The 23,062-nt window shown below is 35.2% G+C and overlaps 1 protein-coding gene across 1 annotated transcript in view; it reads right to left on the reverse strand.

The window, feature by feature from the left end:
- The window catches only part of LOC309791555 (bifunctional heparan sulfate N-deacetylase/N-sulfotransferase 3), a gene marked incomplete at its 3' end in the record, with an annotated part of 145,968 nt that overhangs the window by 95,515 nt on the left and 27,391 nt on the right, over nt 1-23,062 (reverse strand). Inside the window, exon 2 of the mRNA XM_082600396.1 lies at nt 2,304-2,391. Within this exon, the coding sequence (XP_082456522.1) occupies nt 2,304-2,391 (88 nt within the window). The remainder of the gene's footprint in view (nt 1-2,303; nt 2,392-23,062) is intronic.

Here is a 23,062-nt window from a genome sequence, read left to right on the forward strand (position 1 = left end):
TTCTTAAGCTAATAAAGACTTTCTATAAAACTGTCCATTGAAAGAATTCCCCTCAAGAAAAGGTAGAAAACTACTGAAGGATTTCCCCTGAGGTCAGGAACAAGATATGAGTGTTACTATCACCATCTTTAATGTTTATGGGAGATCCAAGCTAGTGCAATAGGCAAGGAAAAGAAAAAAATTCATAAAACTTAGAAAGAAAGAAATAAAATTTTTACTATTCAAAAATTATATGATTGAATAGGTAGAAAATCCAAAAGAATCTATAAACTATAAAATTAATAAGTGAATGTAGCAAGGTTGCTAAATACAAGATCGTATACAAAATCAATTATATTATTATTATTATACTAACAACAGAGAAATGGAAAACTTTAAAAAAAGACACCATTTACTATTGCATCAAAAAACCCCACCAAGGAATTAATATAAAAACAATAAAGTTGTATCAAGTGTAGTTAAAGAGGTCCTAAATGTGTTCAAGAATAGGAAGAATCAATATTTAGGATAGCAATTCTCCCCAAACTAATTAATAGATTTAATGTAATTTAAATAAAAATTTAAGGTTTTAAATTTAAATAAAATAAAAAATTTAAAATAAAAATTTGAGGTTCTTTGTGGATATTGGTAAGCTGATTTTAAAATTTACATAACACTGCAAAGGGCCAAGAATTGCCAAGGCAATCTTGAAGAAGATGAACAAACTTAGAGGACTTACAATAGCAGATATTAAAATTAATTATAAAATTACAGTAAATAAGACAGTATGATGACACAAATGGAACCAATGGACAGGGGAGTACAGAAACAGAGTACACATATATATGGTCATCTAATTTGTGACAATGATGATACCATGGTACAGTGAGAAAAGGATGGTCTTTTCAATACTTGGTACCAACTTGACATCTTTATGGAAAAAAAGAAGGTATCTTGGCCCTTATCTCACACATACACAAATTCCAGATGGATCAATTCCAGATGGATCTCAGATACATACATTTTAAGCATGTAGGAATATATTTTCATGATCTTGTGGCATGCAGAGATGTCTTTAAAAAGACACAAAAAAGGAAAAAAAAAGATAAATTGGACTACATTAAAATGTTTGTTCATCAAAAAATACCAGTAGGAATGTAAAAATGATAAACCACACATTAGGAGAAAGTATTTGCAACACAGATAACTGACAAAGGGCTCATTAAGAGTATATAACGAATTTCTACAAATCAATAAGTAAAAGCAGACAACTCAATAAAAAAAAAACACTGAAGTATTTCAAAACAGAAGATATCCAAATGGTCAATAAATATATGAAAGAAGCTCCATTTCACAACTTAGTGAAATGTGCATTTAAATCATATATAATGTGATATCTCTACTGCCCACCAGAAAGGCTAGAGTTAAAAAGACAAATAATATTAAATACTGGTGAGAATGTAGAGCAACAGGAAAACTTACATACTGTTGGAAATAAAAACTGGTACAACCACTCTGAAAATCTGTTTGGCATTTTCTACTAAAGCTGATCATCAATGTACCACATAACTAGCAATTCTAACTCCTGGTTGATAACCAACAGAAAAGAATACATATGTCCTCTGAAGGACAGGTACAAAAATGTTGTTAACACAACTATGCAAAAAAAAGCCAAAGACTGGAAACAACCCAACCATCCACATTGGAGGAATGGAATAAAGAAATTCTGGTAAATTTAAAAAATGGAATACTACAGAACAATGACGATGAAAGAATTACAACTATACACAATGATGTCTGCAAAACCAAAATAATGTTGAACAAAACAAGCTGTATATAGAAGAGTCCATACTATATAAGAGTCCATACTTTTATACACACCTCAAAGCCAGGCAAACTAATTTATGATATTAGAAGTTAGGATAGTGGTTTTCTTTGAGGGAAGCTAGTGACTAAGGCAGCACAAAGGAGGGGGTGTGTGAGATTCTGGAAGTATCTCCTTCTTGATCTGCATGCTGGTTATGGAGCTCTGTACACTTTGTGAAAATTCATTGAGCACTATACCTATTATTTATGCAGTTTTATATATGTAAATTATAGTTCAATAGAAAAAAGCCCATTAAATAATAATATGGTGAATAAACTTTCCAACTATTAATTTTGTAAAGGTGAAAAAATAATAGGTTAAATGAAATTGAATAATATGAAGAAAATAAAGTAGGGGAGAGACACAGGGAATACAGGAAGGTGTGAAGAGGGGTCATAATTTTAAAAAGAGTGGTCAGAGAGGCTTTAATGAGAATAGTTAATCTCCTTTTTCTTACCTGTATGGTAAAATTTCCCTGAAAATCCCAGGTTGAATGTAAAATTTGTGATTTGTGCACGCAAAAGATTCTGAGTATCAAGCAGGGCCTGAAATACATAATTAAAAAAATATATATCAGGTAGAGCATGGCCTTGAGAAGATATCTTCCTTTAGCATTCAAAAGGTAAAACTACTCCTTTAGACATGAGAGAATTAAATGATGGAAAGTGGTTTCTTTACCACCTTACAACTAGCAAGAAGCTTCTGAGATTACATAAATACATACTTATATTTATCCTTTAGCTGCAATAAATCAGCAAAAAATGTCAGCTATAAAAAGGAAGTTAAATGAAAAGTTTATTCTTCATGTATCAAAGGAAGTAGTACCTAGTACATAAAATACATCTCCCTTTACCCCTCAGGGACGTAGTTCACCAGAAGGACATTCTGTTTAAGTGAAACTATGCAAGAACATATATTGAAAGAAACAGATTGTTTTTTTTCAGATATATCTTTGGTCTTCAAAATATAAGACTTTTCAACCTTTAAGTCTTAGATTCCCCAAAGATAGTGATTATTCTTCAAAAATGGATATCATGGTAAAGTAAATCTATAATTTATTCCTCTCTCCCCCTCCCCCAGACTCTGGTAGTTGAGTGCCCACCTCAATGAGGCAAAAAGTAACACTAAATGGTAGATTTGTAAAGGATCTTAGTCAACATTTCTTTTATATATGAAGAAACTAAGGAGAAATGACTTGCCCATTTTCAAAGATAAAATTAGTGGTAGATCCAAGGTTAAGGATATAGATCACCTGATTCCATATTAGGTACTCTTTTTACTCTACCACACCAAATCTTTCCCCACCCTTCCATAGTACTGCTGGATCCACAGCAAAATCTTTTCTTAATAGTGTAGCTGATATCTGGAAGTTCTGCCCCATCATGTTCACGGTCTCAGTGTTTTTTTGGGGATAAACAGATATACATATTATTCAGAGACCCTCTCATGATTGTATGTGTTCAGCAATTATTAGTTGCCACCCCTCTATTATTGCTGCTGCTACTATTACTACTCCTAATATGGTTGTTGTTAGTGATAGATAATACATATCATCTCTCTGAACTTTTCCCTTCATTTATTAAAGTCGAGACAATTATCTAACTCAGAGAATTATGATGAGGAATATTAAAGAGATACTATATGTGGAAGTGCTTGATAAATTTTTTTAAAAGTGGCATAAAATAGATAAAGAAGATGTGGTACATATATACAATGGGATACTACTCAGCCATAAAAAGGAACAAAACTGGGTCATTTGTAGAGACATGGATGGACCTAGAGTGTCATACAGAGTGAAGTAAGTCAGAAAGCGAAAAACAAATATTGTATATTAATGCATATACATGGAATCTAGAAAAATGGTATAGATGACCCTATTTGCCAAGCAGAAATAGAGACACAGACGTAGAGAACAAATATATGGATACCATGGGGGAAAGGGGTAGGGTGGGAGGAACTGGGAGATTGGGATTGACACATATACACTATTGATACTATGTATAAAATAGACAGCTGATGAGAACATACTGTATAGCACAGGAAACTCTACTTAATGCACTGTGGTGTCCTAACTGGGAGGGAAATCCAAAAGGGACGGGATATATGTATATGTATGGATGATTCATTTTGCTGTGCAGTAGAAGCTAATACAACATTGTAAAGCAACTATACTCCAATAAAGATTAAAAAAATATTATCAGCAATATATTATATATTAATATAATTATATGTATATAATTATATATTACTGATAATTATATCTATAATTATCTATATCTGTATATATATCTGTATATTATATATATCTCATCTACTTATTTTTTTAATTGAAATATAGTTGACATACAATATTATGTTAGCTTCAGGAGTATAAAATAGTGATTTGACATTTATACTATGAAATGATCAACACCTGAAGTCTAGCAACCATCTGTCGTCCCCACACAAAGTTGTTACAGTATTACTGACCATATTCCTTATGTGAAAATTACATCCCCACGACTTATTCATTTTATAATCAGAAGTTTGTACTTCTTAATCTCCCTCACATATTTCACTCATTTCCCCCACACCCCTGCCCTTTGGCAACCACCCATTTGTTCTTAGTATCTGCGAGTCTGTTTACATTTTGTTTTGTTTGTTTGTTTTGTTTTTTAGACTCTACATATAAGTGAGATCATATGGAATTTATCTTTCTCTGTCTATTTACTTCACTTAGCATAATACCCTCTAGATCCATCCATGCTGTCCCATGGCAAGATTTCACTCTTTTTTATGGCTAATATTCTACTGTATATACATACCACTCTTCTTTATCCATTCATCCATCAATGGACCTTAGGTTGCTTCCATATCTTGGCTATTATAAATAATACTACAATGAACATAGGGGTGCACATATTTTTTAAATTTATTTTATTTATTTTTAACATCTTCATTGGAGTATAATTACTTTACAATGTTGTGTTAGTTTCTGCTGTATAACAAAGTGAATCAGCTATACATATACATATATCCCCATATTCCCTCCCTCTTGCGTCTCCCTCCCACCCTCCCTACCCCACCTCTCTAGGTGGTCACAAAGCACTGAGCTGATCTGCCTGTGCTACGTGGCTGCTTCCCACTAGCTATCTGTTTTACACTTGGTAGTGTATAAATGTCAATGCCACTCTCTCACTTCGTCCCAGCTTACCCTTCCCTCTCCTCGTGTCCTCAAGTCCATTCTCTACATCTGCATCTTTATTCTTGTCCTGCCCCTAGGTTCTTCAGAACCATTTTGTTTTCTTAGATTCCATATATATGTGTTAGCATTTGGTACTTGTTTTTCTCTTTCTGACTTCACTCTGTATGACAGACTCTAGGTCCATCCACCTCACTACAAATAACTCAATTTCATTTCTTTTTATAGCTGAGTAACATTCCATTGTATATATGTGTCACATCTTCTTTATCCATTCATCTGTCAATGGACACTTAGGTTGCTTCCATGTACTGGCTATTGTAAATAGAGCTGCAATGGATATTGTGGTACATGACACTTTTTTGAATTATGGTTTTCTCAGGGTATATGCCCAGTAGTGGAATTGCTGGGTTGTATGGTAGTTCTATTTTTAGTTTTTTAAGGAACCTAAAAAACTAAAAACTAAAACTAAAAACTAAAACTATTTTTAGTTTTTAGTTTTTTTTAACTGTTCTCCATAGTGGAGAACATTCCCACCAACAGTGCAAGAGGGTTCCCTTTTCTCCACACCCTCTCCAGCATTTATTGTTTGTAGATTTTTTGATGATGGCCATTCTGACCAGTGTGAGGTGATACCTCATTGTCGTTTTGATTTGCATTTCTCTAATGATTAGTAATGTTGAGCATCCTTTCATGTGTTTGATGGCAATCTGTATATCCTTTGGAGAAATGTCTATTTAGGTCTTCTGCCCATTTTTGGATTGGGTTGTTTGTTTTTTTGATATTGAGCTGCGTGAGCTGCTTGTATATTTTGGAGATTAATCCTTTGTCAGTTGCTTCGTTTGCAACTATGTTCTCCCATTCTGAGGGTTGTCTTTTGCACATATGTTTTTGAATTAGTGTTTTTGTTTTCTTTGGGTAAATACTCAGAAGTGAAATTGCTGGATGATATGGTAGTTCTATTTTTAAGTTTTTGAGGAAGCTTCGTACTGTTTTCCATAGTGGCTGCACCAATTTACAATCCCACCAATAGTATATGAGGGTTCCCTTTTCTCGATATCTAGCACTGGCTATTTCTTGTCATTTTGATGGTAGTTATTCTGACAGACATCTTTTCATGTGTCTGTTGGCCATCTGTATGTCTTCTTTGGAATAATGTCTATTCAGATCCTCTACCCATTTTTAAATGGATTGGGTTTTTTTGGTATGGTATTGAGTTTCATGAATTTTTTATGTATTTTGGATATCAGCCCCTTATTGGATATGTCATTTACAAATATCTTCTACCATTCAGTAGTCTGCCTTTTCATTTTGTTGATGGTTTTCTTCAAAAAGCTTTTAGTTTGATATAGTCCTACTTGTTTCTTTTTACATTTGTTTTCCTTGCCTGAGAAGATACATTCAAAAAATATTGTTAAGACTGATGTCAAAGAACGTACTGCCTATGTTTTTTTCTAGAAGTTTTATGGTGTCAGGTCTTAACATTTAAGTCTTTAATCCATATTGAGTTTATTTCTGTATATGGTATGAGAAAGTGCTCCAGTTTGATCCTTTTGCATATAGCTGTCCAGTTTTCCAAGCACCATTTATTAAAGAGGCTGTCTTTTCCCCATTTTATATTCTTGTCTCCTTTGTCATAGATTAATTGACCATCTAAGTGTGGTTTATTTCTGTGTTCTCTATTTTGTTCCACTGTTCTATGTGTCTGTTTTTGTGCCAGTACCATAATATTTTGATTACTGTAGCTTTGTAGGACTGCATGAAATCAGGGAGCATGATACCTTCAGCTTTGTTCTTTCTCAAAATTGTTTTGGTTATTTGGGGTCTTTTGTAATTCCATGCAAATTTTAGAGTTATCTGTTCTAGTTCTGTGAAAAATGTCATTGGTTTTTTGATAGGATTTGCACTGAATCTGTAGATTGCCTTGGGTACTCTGGAGATTTAAACAATATTAATTTTTCCAATCCATGAGCACAGTATATCTTTCCATTTGTTTGTGTAATCTTTAATTTCTTTCATCAGTGTCTTAGTCTTTGGAGTACAAGACTTTTGCCTCCTTGGTTAGATTCATTCCTAGGTATTTTATTCTTTTTGATGCAATTGTAAACGGCATCCTTTTCTTAATTTCTCTGATAGTTCATTACTAGTGTCTAGAAATGCAACTGATTTTTGCACTGATTTTGTATCCTGAAACTTTTTTGAATTCATTTATTAGTTATAATAGTTTTTTTGGTGGAGCCTTTAGGGATTTCTATATAAAGTATCAAACAGTGACAGTTTTGCTTCTTCCTTTCCAATTTGGATTCCTTTTATTCCTTTTTTTTTTGGTCTCTTTGCTGTGGCTCAGACTTCTGATACTATGTTGTGAGAGGGGCATATCTTTGTCTTGTTCCTGATCTTAGAGGAAAAGTTTTTAACTCTTCACGGTTGGTTCTGATGTTGGCTGTGGGTTTGTCATATACGGCCTTGAGTATGTTGAGGTACAGTCCCTCTATAACCACTTTGTTGAGAGTTCTTTATCATAAATGGATGTTGAACTTTGTCAGAAATATTTTTTGCATCTAGTGAGATGATTATGTGATTTTTATCCTTTATTTTGTTAATGTGGTGTATAACATTGATTGAGTTGTGGATTTTGAACCATCCTTCCATCCCTGGTAAAAATCCCGCTTGATCATGGTGTATGATCCTTTTAACGTATTGCTGAATTTTGTTTGCTAATACTTTTTGAAGATTTTTGTATCTATGTTCATAGTGATACTGGCCTGTAATATTCCTTTTTTTGTGGTGTCTTTGTCAGGTTTTGGTACCAGGGTGATGCTGGCCTCATAGAATGAATTTAGAAGCGTTCTCTCCTCTTCAGTTTTTTGGAATAGTTTGAAAGAGATGTTAACTCTTTAAATGTTTGGTAGAATTCACCTGTGAAGCCGCCTGGTCCTGGAAATTTTTTTGTTGGAATATTTTTGATTACTGATTCAATTTCATTACTCTTCTGTTCAGATTTTCTATTTCTTCCTGATTCAGTCTGTGAGATTATACATTTCTAGGAATATATCCATTTCTAATAGTTTGCCCAATTTGTTGGCATATAGCTGTTCCTAGTAATCTCTTAGGATCCTTTGTATTTCTGTGATGCTAGTTGTACCTTCTCCTCTTTTATTTCTGATTTTATTTATCTGGGCCCTCTCTCTTTTTTTCTTGATGAGTGTAGCTAAGGTTCATCAATTTTGTTTATCTTTTCTAAAAACCAGCTATTAGTTTCATTGATTTTTTCCTGTTGTTTTTTTAGTCTCTATTTCATTTATTTCGACTCAGATCTTTATTATTTCCTTCCTTTTACTAATGTTGGGTTTTGTTTGTTCTTCTTTTCCTAGTTCCTTTAGGTGTAAGGTTAGATTGTTTATTTGAGATTTTCTTGTTCCTGGGGTAAGCCTATATCTCTATAAACTTCCCTGTTAGAACTGTTTTGCTACTTTCCATAGATTTTGGAACACTGTGATTCCATTTTCATTTATTTCAAGTATTTTTAAATTTCCTCTTTGATTTCTTCAATGACCCATTGGTTGTTTAGTAGCATATTGTTTAGCATTCACATGTTTTTATTTTTTGTGGTTTTTTCTTTTAGTTGATTTCTAGTCTCAGTATTGTGGTCAGAAAGATGCTTGCTACGATTTCAATTTTCTTAAATTTACTGAGACTTTTTTTCGTGGCCTAGCATGTGATCTATTCTACAGAAAGATCCATGTGCTCTTGAAAAGAATGTGTATTCTGCTTTTGGATGGAATGTTCTATATATACATCTACTAAGTCAATTTTATCTAATGTATCATTTAAGGCCAGTGTTTCCTTAGTGATTTTCTGTCTGGATGATCTGTCCATTGTCCCCTACTATTATTGTGTTACTGTCAACTTCTTCCTTTATGTCTGTTAATATTTGCTTTATGTATTAAGGTGCTTCTATATACTTACAGGTGTTTGCATATATACTTACAAGTGTTATAGCTTTTTGTTGGATCGATCCCTTTATCATTATGTAAGCTCTTCTTTGTCTCTTGTTACAGTCTTTGTTCTAAACTCTATTTTGTCTAATATAAGTATTGCAATACCAGCTTTCTTTTTGTTTCCATTTGCATGGAATATCTTTTTTCATTCCCTCACTGACAGTCTGTGTTTTAAATCTGAAATGAGTCTCTTGTAGGCATATATATTTGGGTCTTGTTTTTTAATCCATTCAACTCTATATCTTTTGATTGGAGCATTTAGTCCCTTTACATTTAAAGCAATTATTGATAGGTATGTATTTATTGCCATTTTTTATTGTTTTCTATTTTTTTTTGTAGTTCTTTGTTCTTTTCTTCTTCTCTTGCCCTCTTCCCTTATGATTTGATGACTATTGTTAGTGTTATGTTTGGATTCCTTTCTCCTTATTTTTTATGTATCTATTATAGGTTTTTGGTTTGTGGTTACCATGAGGTTTATATATAACAACATTTATGTATGCTTATTTTAAGCTGATGATCTCTTAAGCTCAAACACATTCTAACAGCCTTATATTTTTACACACCCCCAGATTTTATGTTTTTGATGTCATATTTTACATCATTTTATTTTATGTATCCTTTAATTACTTATTGTAGATATAGATCATTTTACTACTTTTGTCTTTTAACCTTCCTACTAGTTTACATGTGATTAATCCACTACCTTTGCTATATGTTTGCTTTTATCAATGAGATTTTTCCTTTCATACTTTTCTTATTTCTAGTTGTGGCTTTTTCTTTTCTGCACAGTAAAGTGCCTTTAACATTTCTTGTAAGGCCAGTTTAGCAGTGATGAACTCTTTCAGCACTTGCTCATCTGTAAAACACTTTGTCTCCTTCAACTGTGAACTTTAACCTTAACGGGTAGAATATTCTTGGTTGTAGGTTTTTTCCTTTTGGCACTTTGAATTATCATGCCACTCTCTTCTAGCCTGCCAAAGCATCTGATGAAAAGTCAGCTCATGGTCTTAGGGCAGTTTCCTTGTACATAACTAGTTGTTTTTTCTCATGCTGACTTTAAGATTCTCTCTTTAATTTTAGTTAAAATGTGTATTGGTGTGGACCTCTTTGACTTCATCTTCTTGGGAACTCTCTGTGCTTCTTGAAACTGGATGTCTATTTCCTTCCCAGGGTTAGGGAAATTTTCAGCTATTTTTCTTTTCTTTTTTTTCTTTAATATTTATTTATTTGGCTGCATCGGGTCTTAGTTATGGGATCTTCACTGAGGCATGTGGGATCTTTCATTGAGGTGCATGGGCTCTTTGTTGCGGCACGCGGGCTTCTCTCTGGTCATGGTGCACAGGCTTCTCTCTAGTTGTGGCGCATGGGCTCCAGAGCGCATGGGCTCAGTAGTTGCGGCATGCAGGCTCTCCAGTTGTGGTGTGCAGACTCTAGAGTGCACAGGCTTAGTTGCCCCATGGCATGTGGGATCTTAGTTCCCCAACCAGGGATCAAACCCATGTCCCCTGCATTGGAAGGCGGATTCTTAACCACTGGACCACCAGGGAAGTCCCCGGCTAGTTTTTCTTAAAAAAAGTTTTCTGCTGTCTTCTCCTCTCTTCTTCTTCTGGGACTCTATAATGTGAATGTTAATATGCTTGATGTTGTCCCAGAAGTCTCTTAAGCCATTCTTATCAAAACAATTTTTTTCTCTTTTCTGTTCAGCTTGGGTGATTTCCACTACTCTGTCTTTCAGATTGGTGATCTGTTCTTCTGTATCATCTAATCTACTGTTGATTTCCTCTAGTATATTTTTCATCCCATTTATTGTATTCTTCAGCTCTGCTGGGTTCTTTCTTATATTTTCTAATTCTTTGTTGTAGTTTTCACTGTGTTCATCCATTCTTCTCCTGAGATCAGTGAGCATCTTTATGATCATTACTTTGAGCTCTTTATTGGGTATGTTGCTTATCTCCATTTTGGTTAATGTTTTTACCTGGGATTTTGTCTTGTTCCATCATATGGAACATATTCCTTCATCTCCTCATTTTGTCTAATTCTCTGTTTTTTTCCTATGTATTAGATAGTGGTATTATGTCTTCCAATCTCAGAGAAGTAGCCTTATGTAGGAGACATCTTATGGGGACCAGCAGAAAGCTCCCTGCTGGCCACCTAAGATAGATGTTACAGAGGTGTCTCCTATGTGGGCTGTATGTGTGCCCTTCTGTTGTATCAGGGCCGACTATCATGGCTGTGCTGGTAGGTGGAGCTGGTTTCTGGCCCAGCTGGTTGCCAAGGGCCTGCTGGTGGGCAGGGCAAGTCTCCCATGATAATGGGCTAGAAGGTGGATTCCAAAATGGCACTTGCCAGTGCCTGTGTCAGCACTGTACAATGACATTTCAAAGACGGCTGTTGCCAGAGTCTCATGGGGAGTCTCAGTTGCCTTTTGCCTCTCTGAGAGGCTCTCCAATATCAGCCAGTGGTTCTGACCCAGGCACTTCTCAAATTACTGCCTCAACACTGGGACTTGGACTGTGTGAGATTTTGTGGGTGCCCTTTGTGCATGTCCTTTAAACACAGAGTTCATTATCCTATAGAACTTTGGCTCTCCTGAATGTAAGCTCTGCTGGTTTTCAAAGTCTGACTTTCTAAGGGCTTGTCTTCATAGTACAGGACCCCTGGGCTGGGGAGCTTGATATGGGGCTCAGACCTCTCACTCCTTGGGGAGGGGAGGAACTCCTGTTTATGGGTCATCAACCAGGGGGTGTGGGTCTTGACTAGATAGCATCTCTGCCCTTCCTACCCATCTTGTTGTAGCTCCTTCTTTATATCTTCAGTTGTGGAAGCTCTTTTCTACTACTCTTCAGGTTGTTCTATAGATAGTTGCTCTGTAAGTAGTTGTAATTTTGGTGTGCCCATGAAAGGAGGTGAGTTCAGGGTCTTCGTACTCCATCATCTTGAGATCTTATTTATTTCTTGAAGGTTTTTTCCCCTCATTTTATTTACCTTCAGTATCCTCCTACCCTTCTTTCTCCCCTTCTTCTTGCTTATTTCTTCTACTCAGCTGAATATTCTAGTTGGCTCTTCCTATCTTTCCTTCCCCTTAGATCTTATCTTTCTTCTTCATCCATCTTACTTCATTTCATTCTCTTATTTTTCTCCTTTCATTGGTGAAAATATGTATTCAAAAATCCATTTTAAAATCATTTCTTGTGTGTTCACTGCTTTATTCTTAAAGTTAGAAATTTTTTCTTTTTATATCCCTGAAAATAAAATCCCCAAACTACACTTGAACTTTACTTTGTGATTCTAGATTGTTTTTAAAAAATTTACATTTACAATATTTAATAGGAAAAAACCCAAACATATCTATCCTATGATTAGACCTTGGAAGCAACTTCAGTACCCGTTAACTAACCTCTAAATCAGCTACAATACACTGACTCAAATTAATGAATTAGCTCTGATTTTGCAGGCTTGACTTGGCATTTTACATATTTATTCAATGTTCTAGAAATAAACATTAAAACACATAAAAGATATATTGAAACAGATGGCAGCTACTAATATTATGACTACGTATAGTGAAGAGGGAAGTTTATTTCTAGATAATAATTTATAAAGTTAAGTAGTAATATTTCTTATTTTTTACATTGCTTTTATGAACCAGATTTTGGGAGTGTCTATGAGAACAATGTTATATATTCTCCCATTATTTCTGTCTTTTCAAAATATGCTTTTGTGCAGGAAGCTTGAATACTCAGTATATTCTTAAATCATATCCTTTTCATTAAACTCTTCATTGCTAGAATGTTTTTATTCATCATTATTCTATTTACAACTGATATAGTCTATTATTCCTATGAACATTTATATAAAATGATATAAAATAATACTTTATGTGCAACATGTCTAAAATGCTTTATCCTTTATGTGCAACACATCTAAAATGCTGTAATAATATCTAAAATCTAATCATAATAATCTAATTCAATATTCCAGTACCAAATTCAGAAAACCACATGTATTCTGGGCAAGGAAACACTCTCTGGTATGCAAACTACTTTGGCCATGGAGGAGGTAATTGATCACTGCCACATGCAGAGGTATTATTTACTGGTCTCCTCCAATCTAAGAACCCTAAGAACATAGATGTGTACTGTCAGAAATGGTCTGATTATTGAAAAATGGTACTTTAAGTGTTCCAAAACTTTGAATATATTTAGCAGGATAATTCACAATTCTACGTGTCAGTGATTATCTTTAAAATATCACTTTTTTTTCTAATTAAAATCATTAATAAATCTACCTCTCAGGATAAATTAATATTATGATGTAATCCCATCCCATTTTTACCAAAAACTACATATACCTATGTATATGTAGCTATATAGATGTATAAGTGAAATTAGAGCCATAAAGTAAAGATTAGAACTGTATCAATTATGATTAAAAATACAGAGTTTTGAATTTTGCCTTTTCCATTTAACAGTATATCATGAGCTTTTTCCTGTCACATTAACCATCCAAAACCAAAATTGTTAATGAATGCTGAATATTACATCAAATGGATATACTATAATTTTTTAAACTATTTTATACTACTGTTGTACATTTAGATTATTTAAATTTTTTGTCTAATATAAACACTGCTCTGTGTATCAATACATATTTATATAGCAAAGAAGTAACCATTTCTGCAGGAGAAAATAATTTTGCTTACTCTTCAGTAAACAAAACAGTTTCTGAGCAAATTTGAAAATACTTATAAAAAAGATCTAATTTAAAGGAATTGAACTCTTGAGAACTGAGCAAAATGGGAGATTTTATATATCTTTGGATTTTCTCCAACTTTCTTAAACAGAATGAATATATCAATTAAAGCAAATAGAAGAGACAGAAATTTAAAAATAACTGCAGAAGAGTTTTACATGGAGATTCATGTTAGGACTCATTACATGTGTGACATTCTGGGGAAATATCTGCTAGCTTTTCGTTTCTTATCTGAGCTTCTTAGATTATATTATTTTGACCTATTTTATATTTTGTAAGTTAACAAAAGTATTTGGCGACCAAATTAAGACTGGGAAAGACAAATGGATAAAAAAGATGTGGTACATATATACAATGGAATATTACTTAGCCATAAAAAGGAACTAAATTGGGTCATTTGTAGAGACGTGGATGGATCTAGAGACTGTCATACAGAGTGAAGTAAGTCAGAAAGGGAAAAACAAATATTGTATATTAATGCATATATGTGGAACCTAGAAAAATGGTACAGATGAACTGGTTTGTAGGGCAGAAATAGAGACACAGCTGTAGAGGACAAACATATGGACACCAAGGGAAGAAAGTGGCAGGGGTGGTGGTGGTAGTGGGATGAATTGGGAGAGTGGGATTGACATATATGTACTAATAGGTATAAAATAGATAACTAATAAGAACCTGCTGTATAAAAAAATAAATAAAATAAAATTCAAAAAGAAAATGACTGGGAAAGAAATTTTAGTGTTAAATATGGTTTTTCAGCAGTAGGCAAAAGTATGTTTCAGCACAGAATTTTTAGAGTTAATATTTCCTTAATCAACCAAATGATAATTATAAATATATATAATGTATCCATATCTGCTAAAGTAAATGAAAAGAATTTGGCAGCTAATTATAAGCTCCTGTATCTATTGTGTGTACACACACAAACACACACACACATACACACACACACACAGGCATCAGAGATGCTCATGGGTATGGTATGAAGATCAAATGTGAACGTGGACACATGGCCCTAAAACCTTTTCTAGCACACAGAAGCGGAGCTTTAGCCCTATGAATGGAATTCTTTGTCCCTTCCTCTGTCAACCTTAATATTTCCTTATCATCTTGTCACAAAATGCCATCTTGTATTTCTTACTGCTGCCCGCTTGGAGTAAAATCAGGCATATGCCTAAAATTTTAAATATTTTCAAATTAAGCCTTGGCACTTTTGGAGTTATCTAATCAGCACTGAGGATTTTAAACAAAAGAGGAAGATGGTTCAAGTAGCTATATTATAGTAACTTTCACAAGGCTTTGTAATTCTTTCTAAGTGACCTTACTGAATTCTTTATTCTCCATTGCAAGGTTCATGTATTTTATTGTTTGTATTGGAGTAATAGTGGAAGGACAAAGGTTTTTGTGAAAGCCAAGGAGAAAAGAGTAGCATAGTAATCTTGAATTATTTGTTACATACTTAAACTGTCAGAGCACACATTATACATAACCTCTAAATTGTACAGGTGAGAGATGGTTTTGCTAGAACGTTTGTTGAACTGAAATTGGTAAATAATGATAAGTGAGTGGGAAAACAGAAAGCAGGTAAGTACTATTCTCATTAAGCATTCATTTGAAATTGTTATACATATTCTATTTAGCTTATGGTTGATATACTTAGTCAAAATACTAATGTACTTTTTTAAAAACAAAGAAATAAAAATAAAAGGTAGTGGGCTTCCCTGGTGGTGCAGTGGTTGAGAATCTGCCTGCTAATGCAGGGGACACGAGTTCGAGCCCTGGTCTGGGAGGATCCCACATGCCACGGAGCAACTAGGCCCGTGAGCCACAACTACTGAGCCTGCGCGTCTGGAGCCTGTGCTCTGCAACAAGAGAGGCCGCAATAGTGAGAGGCCCACGCACCGCGATGAAGAGTGGCCCCCGCTTGCCACAACTAGAGAAAGCCCACACAGAAACGCAGACCCCACACAGCAAAAATAAATAAATAAATTAATAAAAACTCCTACCCCCAACATCTAAAAATAAATAAATAAATAAATAAATAAAAATAAAAAAAAATAAAAGGTAGTTCACAGTTCCTTACAATGCAGCATCTTTAGGCAACTGTAAGTTATATCTCACTCATTCAATTATAGAGAAAAGGTTTTTATGTGTTGTAATAAACATAATTTTAACACCTTAATAATTTAAAATACTTGCTTCGAGCAGCAAAGAAGGAGAGGTATAAGATTCCATATGAAGGGACTGAAGCATCTCAACCCATGTACTATTATTCCAGAGCAAATTAGGTTTCCTTTAACAGTTGCAGAGTTATGTTGGAAACCCCTTAAGTAGCATATCTGTTCTGTTGAAGAAGTGAAAGTGCTAAATACTTAAACTGATAAAATGTTCCCTAGTCACCACTCCCCACCAAATAAATTTTGGGTTATATGTTAAAAACAAAATGTGAGGCTGGGGCCTCCCTGGTGGCGCAGTGGTTGAGAGTCCGCCTGCCGATGCGGGGGATACGGGTTCGTGCCCCGGTCTGGGAGGATCCCATATGCCGCGGAGCGGCTGGGCCCGTGAGCCATGGCCGCTGGGCCTGCGCATCCGGAGCCTGTGCTCCGCAACGGGAGAGGCCACAACAGTGAGAGGCCCGCATACCGCAAAAAAAAAAAAAAAAAAAAAATGTGAGGCTGAAGCTAGACTATAAATTCCATGAGGTAGTGACTCTGTCCAATTCACTTTTCACCACTAAAGTTCAGCATGATGTCAGGAGCAGAAGAGGGGCAAGTAACTATTTGTTGAATGGGGACATTAATGAATTTCTGATTGATCTTATAGTGTAATAAATTAATAAAGACAATAATATTGTGGAACATTCTTTTGCTATTCTACTTTCATAAGCTGTTTTGAATCTTGATGAATTAATTTCAACATATTTCATATCCAAAAAAGTAATTATAAAGCATTTGATTTTCAAATTATTTGTAAAAGGGCTAAAATAAAAGCATTCCCTATATCAGTGCTTCTCAAACTTCTGTGTACATGAAGATCATCTTAAAAGCTTAATAAAATGCAAATTCCTGGGTTCTAACCCAGAGATGCTGAACAATAGTGTCGAAGCAGGCCCAAAGCATCCCAGATGATTCTGATATAGGTGACATTATACCACACTCTAAGAATCACTGTCCTATTCCTTGATTTCAAATAGCTCAACACAGGTTCTCATTTACTTATAGGCATGTTTTTTCTTTGAGAATATGAAATCTTTGATGTCCACTATATAGCAAAATTCTTGGTACACAGGAGGCATTCAGCTAGTCAATGATTTTACAAGCCACATAAGTAATGGGTACTATGAATTCTAAAATCAGAAATATTCTGGAATACCTAATACCTAAACTCCTCAACAAAGGCAAAACTGATGTGTCAAGGAAGTTCCTAGCCACTTTGTTCTTTATTTCTCTGTTTGAAAATATGTACGTTTTTCAAAGTGGGCTTTAGAAAGGCCCTCCTTGCAAACAGACGAGAGTCTTTGTGTTAGTTTGAATACAAACATTTCAGAGATTAATGAAGTCACACAAACTGACAAAAACTAAATTACAACTTCTTTGGTTCGTAAGGTTGTTACTACAGATTGTGTAAAATTAACATTCTAAGAAACACTGTAAATATGCTGATTGGACTGAGAGTAGAAGAGTGTTTCTTCAGGGAGCCGGGTCCTGGGAGCAGCACAAGGTAGAGCTGGTCACGTCCTGGCCACGCCCCATTTTGAGTCAGCTGAGGAGAGCAATGGGCACTTATTCAGATCATTTTGAGCTTCATATTTATTTGTATTCTGTGAACGTTAGCTTGCTTGCCATGCACAATTAGATGCCCTAGGACTAGCCTAGGGAAAAAAACATATATTTTATTTTGACCATGGTTTTAGTCACTGCAGGTAACCTAAAAATCTGCTTTTATCAAATTCTGAATAGTATTATTTTGATAAGGAATGGTTTAAAACACTATTTACAATTCTCTCACTGCTATTATTTTTATTCTCAATATTAAAAAAAAAATTTACCACTGGAGCTTACCTAGATGACTGTCATTTCTGTGATTTGACTGGTACCTTCACAGAAAACCCAAGCGGTGATTAAGGTTTTATTGTCAATGGTTCCACTTATTTTCAACTTCACTCTGAATAAGGATGGGAATTGAAACCAAAGAAAGAAAATGATGTAACATTATAACTCTCCTCTAACAGCCCTAGTATGATGAGTTTCCTTATGTCTGACAACATCCCACAGGTTGTACTTGGGAAAGCCTATCCTAGTTGAGAACTGTTACGGTCAGTCAGTCTCCCTTCCATGAAAATCTACCGAACTTGGAATTGTCTCTCCTCATAGAAGTAAGTCTGGATTTGGCTATAAGTGTGCACACTTTTATTGTCCTCTGTATGCTGTCCTTTGTAACATAGAGAGAAAGCCTGACATGCAGATTGAAAAGAATCTCTAAAAAGCAATCATCCTCAGTACAATGATTTATGCTTTTCAGAGATGCCCCCCACTCCCCTAACCTACCCCACCAAAACAGGCCATGTATGAACACTGGAGAAGGTATGGGTTGGCAGCCAAAGTTCCGGTTCTAATTGGTGGTGATGATTGGTGTCACACACTGAATTCCTAGGATAGTATGGAATTGAGTAGGGCTACTCATGGCTGAGAGAAATGCATACTCTGAGATATTATGGTAGGGTGTCTGGACAGCCTCAATGGCACTTTCTTTGAGGTTCCATGAATTTGTGAATGCGGGGGAGGGGTGGGCTGGTAAGAAAGAAAGGAAGAGAATATGGAATACACGGGACCTCCCAGGATCCTCTATCAGCTAGAAAGGGTTATTATGACTTTCCCAGCCTTTCTAGTGATCCTCACAACTGCAGCCAACTCAGGGGTCCCATCGCCAACCCTGAGAAATGCCAAAAACTACAAAGGATACAAAAGAGAGAAAGACTGAACTGGCACTCTATATTTTGTGCCACCAAGAGAGTAATGACTGAAGATACTAGAATGCTGCAATTCTGATTCTGAGATAAAGATAATATAACTTTACATTTGTATTATTGCTTATAATTCTCAAAAAGCTTTCATTTATCATCTCGCCTGACCTTTACAACAACTTAAGAAAGTCAGGGTAAGCACTATTATTGCCACTTTAAATTTAAGGAAAGTAAGGCTCAGATATGTGAAGTGACTTGCTAAACCCACACAGTAAATAAGAGGCAGAATAGGGGATTTAAACCCATATTTCCATATGGTATAAGCTGTCTTGTCTAGAAACAAGAAAATGAAAAATATCTTGACTAATATGCTTTCCAGGTATAATATCTTATACAGAAAAGTCTTTCAATTTTTTTTAAGACTATGAAACAGACTTTCCTGTCACAAACCATGTCTTTTAAATCTTCCCACACTTAATATTTTTGTACTGCTGAGGAAACATAGTGTGTTTTGTTTGTATGTTTATTTATTGATCTATATTCTCTCCCTGTATTCATTTTCTCTCCCTCCCTTTCTGTGTGTGTATGTGTGTGTGTATATATTTATGTAATCTTTCTTGCGTATGAATTAGCCTTTCACTTATCTATCACAAAAAAAGCATTTAAAATGGAAGAAGCTTAGACCAAACTGATGAAAGTACAGCATTTATAAGTTCACTCATTTATAGTATAGAGTATAGATTAAGGCTTGATATCCTGAGAGTTAAGGTCTTAAAAGTCCTCTATTGTGATTTTCCACAAGCAAGAATGTCTTTCACATTGACATGAAATGTGATTTTCTGTCCTCAGGCCAAGTTGGTAGGCAGATTGCTTTTATGTAATTCCTGTGAAGCTGGCAGGAGGTGACTCATATACATAAATGCCTCTTTCAATCAGGAAGAAGGTGTCAGAGGGCGGGTGGGTGGTGTCTGAATGACTAAGTTTTAGGATGTTAGGCGTACTGAAAAAAATCTCCTAAAATGAGAGTTTCTAGGGAGATGCACACATGAGGATCTGGATCATGTCAATGAATCAAAGGAAAACTTTGAAAAGATTTTACTACATTGTTTGAATCTCAGTCTTTACTTCATAACTCAGTGAAAAGAGAAATTCCCTCAACTACTCATAAATTAAAAATAGCTCAGATTTTAAACAATCTCTTGGAATGAGACTTGATTCTAAGAGGCTCAAATTGAAATATTAAGTAGATTGTATGAAAGGGACAGAGGAGTTATGGGTATGAAAAAGTCATGAGAAAGTCACAGAAATTTTTAGAAATAACCACAGTAGAGGAAGAGTACGTTCCTGAGAAAATAAGTGACTACTCACTATCTCATTCAAGTAAAATAAAACTTTCCTACAAATGGTAGTGCTATGGAACAGAATAAAAGTCTCTATTGAAATCCTTGAAAGGATTTCAGATAAATGTGAAGTAACAGTATGGCCAAGTATCTAGGTTGTAGTCCATAATAGCCGATGTTCTCAGTAAATGCTCAGTGGAACAGATAAAAGCCAATACAGTAATTGAACTCCTAGGGAAAGCTGAACAGGTCGACAGAGTGAAATTCTTCATTTCATGGCTTTATGTTTTGGTTTTCTCACAAGGCCATGTTATATATCTGATGTTTCTTCCTCTAAAAAATTTAGAGGGGGCAGAGCAGAAAACAACAAGAGTAGAGCATGTACGAAGTTGTTGACAGTAACCAAGAGCGATCAATGTGAGTGGGAGTAGGATCCTGGATTAAACAACGTTACCAACAAAAGGCTGCAATGCTTTTTTCACTCACTTATCACTCTGTGTGTTATGTTGGTTGACTGGCTTTCCCTATATTATAACATCAATTTATTATTTTCAGGGACTATATAACTACTTTCAATTAGAGCACCAGAACAGTTTCTATTAGTACTTTTCCCACCTTCATATCTGTTTAAGATTATATATGAATTCTAAATTTCTTCGGCAGTTCTGGACTGTTGTCTAAACTTTTCTAACAGACTTTTTTTTTTTACATCTTTATTGGAGTATAATTGCTTTACAATGGTGTGTTAGTTTCTGCTTTATAACAAAGTGAATCAGTTATACATATACATATGTTTCCATATCTCTTCCCTCTTGCGTCTCCCTCCCTCCCACCCTCCCTATCTAACAGACTTTAAAAAATTTTTATTTTGGAGTTTTCTTGAAGTGGTGAATTTCTGAGAGAGCTCAAAGTATTATTTCAGAAGACTTTTGATATGGTCTACTAAGGTCAATAAAGATTTCAGAAAATACAGAATCTTAATTCTGCAGCAAATCTATAGCAAACTTTATTCCAGTGTTAAGAAGCAATCATTATTTTCCACAGCCTGATTTTTATATGAGTTGCTTTAAAGAATGTATAATCGATTTTCCATGCAGTGTTCCTAAAAAAAAAATTCCTATGGAACTGTTAAAAAGGCAGTTGACCTTTATTTTAGTGTAGCATTAGGAGTCTATCTTCTAAAGTTAAAAGTGAGTTTGTATGATTTACCTGAATGAGGGTTTTGTTATTATTGCAGGCTTATCATAATTTACTTTTATAATTTCTGTTTAATGTAATGGCTCTTAAAAAAGCCAACATACTACAGAAGTTGTCATGCTTGCATTTCTCAAATATGTCACACTGTCATTAAGATTTCTTTTTTTTTTTTTTTTTTTTCTTTTTGCGGTATGCGGGCCTCTCACTGTTGTGGCCTCTCCCGTTGCGGAGCACAGGCTCCGGATGCGCAGGCCCAGCGGCCATGGCTCACGGGCCCAGCCGCTCCGCGGCATATGGGATCCTCCCAGACCGGGGCACGAACCCGTATCCCCTGCATCGGCAGGCGGACTCTCAACCACTGCGCCACCAGGGAGGCCCTGTCATTAAGATTTCTGAGAGAGATTTGAAAATGAGTAAAACCAGGAATCATATATTCAAAATGACTGAGAAAAACATGTTGATTGAGCCTATGAATCTGGCAGTAGGCCATGGTACAAAAAGTGGCATTTAGGCCAGAAGTCCAGCTCAAACCTAGCAGGTTGCATATATTATTGTTCCTAAAGATAGGGAGATAGTTGAGGGAAGTAAGATCAAATAGTTAAAACTTAAAAAGGCACAGAGTCAGACTAGTCAGACAGGGTTTTACCCCTGCTCTTCCATTTACAAGCAGTATGACCTTGATAAGTCTGAGTCACAGTCTACTCTTTTGTAAAATCATACCTCCTTTATAAGAATGCAATGAAGAATGATTGAAACAATTCATGGAAGCACTAGATCAAATAATCAACCTTGGGGAGGGATAAATTAGGAGTTTGGGAATAACATATACACACTACTATATACTTATAAAATAGTTAACCAACAAAGACCTACTGTATAGCACAGGGAACTATACTCAATATTCTGTAATAACCTATAAGTGAAAAGAATCTGAAAAAGAATATACATATAAAAGAATATATATATATATATATATATATATATATATAACTGAATCACTTTGTTGCACACCTGAAACACAACACTGTAAATCAATTATGCTTCAAGTAAAAAAAAAAAAACCAAAAAAATCCCAGCAAAACAAATAAAAACAAATAATTAACCTAAAACACATAGCAGGTCTTCAGAAATGCTAGTTCCTTTTTTCTCTCCCTATTCCTGATAAATGCTTCAACAGCAACAAAAGGCAAAACAGCACCCCCAAGATACATTTGGAAATGGGTCCAATGGTGTTGGTGTAGTAAAAGAGGTGTTTTAAGTACCTCTCATCAATTGCATTTATAGCCAGTTCTAATTAAAGCTAACATTTATTGATCAATGGGCATTTAATGTTTACTAGGCTCTGTGCTAAGGATGGACAATCTCATTTAACCTATTCAGCAACTCACTGTTATTGGATTATCTCACTTAATCTATTCAACAAGCAGATACTATTATTTAATTCATTACACACATAAGGAAACTGAGGCACACAGAGGTTAAGTAAATTAAGCAGAAATTAAAAACTGAATCTTAAGGCTTCCCTGGTGGCGCAGTGGTTGAGAGTCCGCCTGCCGATGCAGGGGACACGGGTTCGTGCCCCGGTCTGGGAAGATCCCACGTGCTGCACTAGGCCCGTGAGCCATGGCCGCTGAGCCTGCACGTCCGGAGCCTGTGCTCCACGACGGGAGAGGCCACGGCAGTGAGAGGCCCGTGTACTGCAAAAAAACCCCACAAAAACATCCCCCCCCGAATTTTAATTTAGTTAAAAAAAAGAATATGGGGTATTCCTTTGCAAGAGGA

The sequence above is a fragment of the Mesoplodon mirus genome, assembly GCF_964341445.2.
Source record: "Mesoplodon mirus genome assembly, chromosome: 2".
Taxonomy (NCBI): Eukaryota; Metazoa; Chordata; class Mammalia; order Artiodactyla; family Ziphiidae; genus Mesoplodon; species Mesoplodon mirus.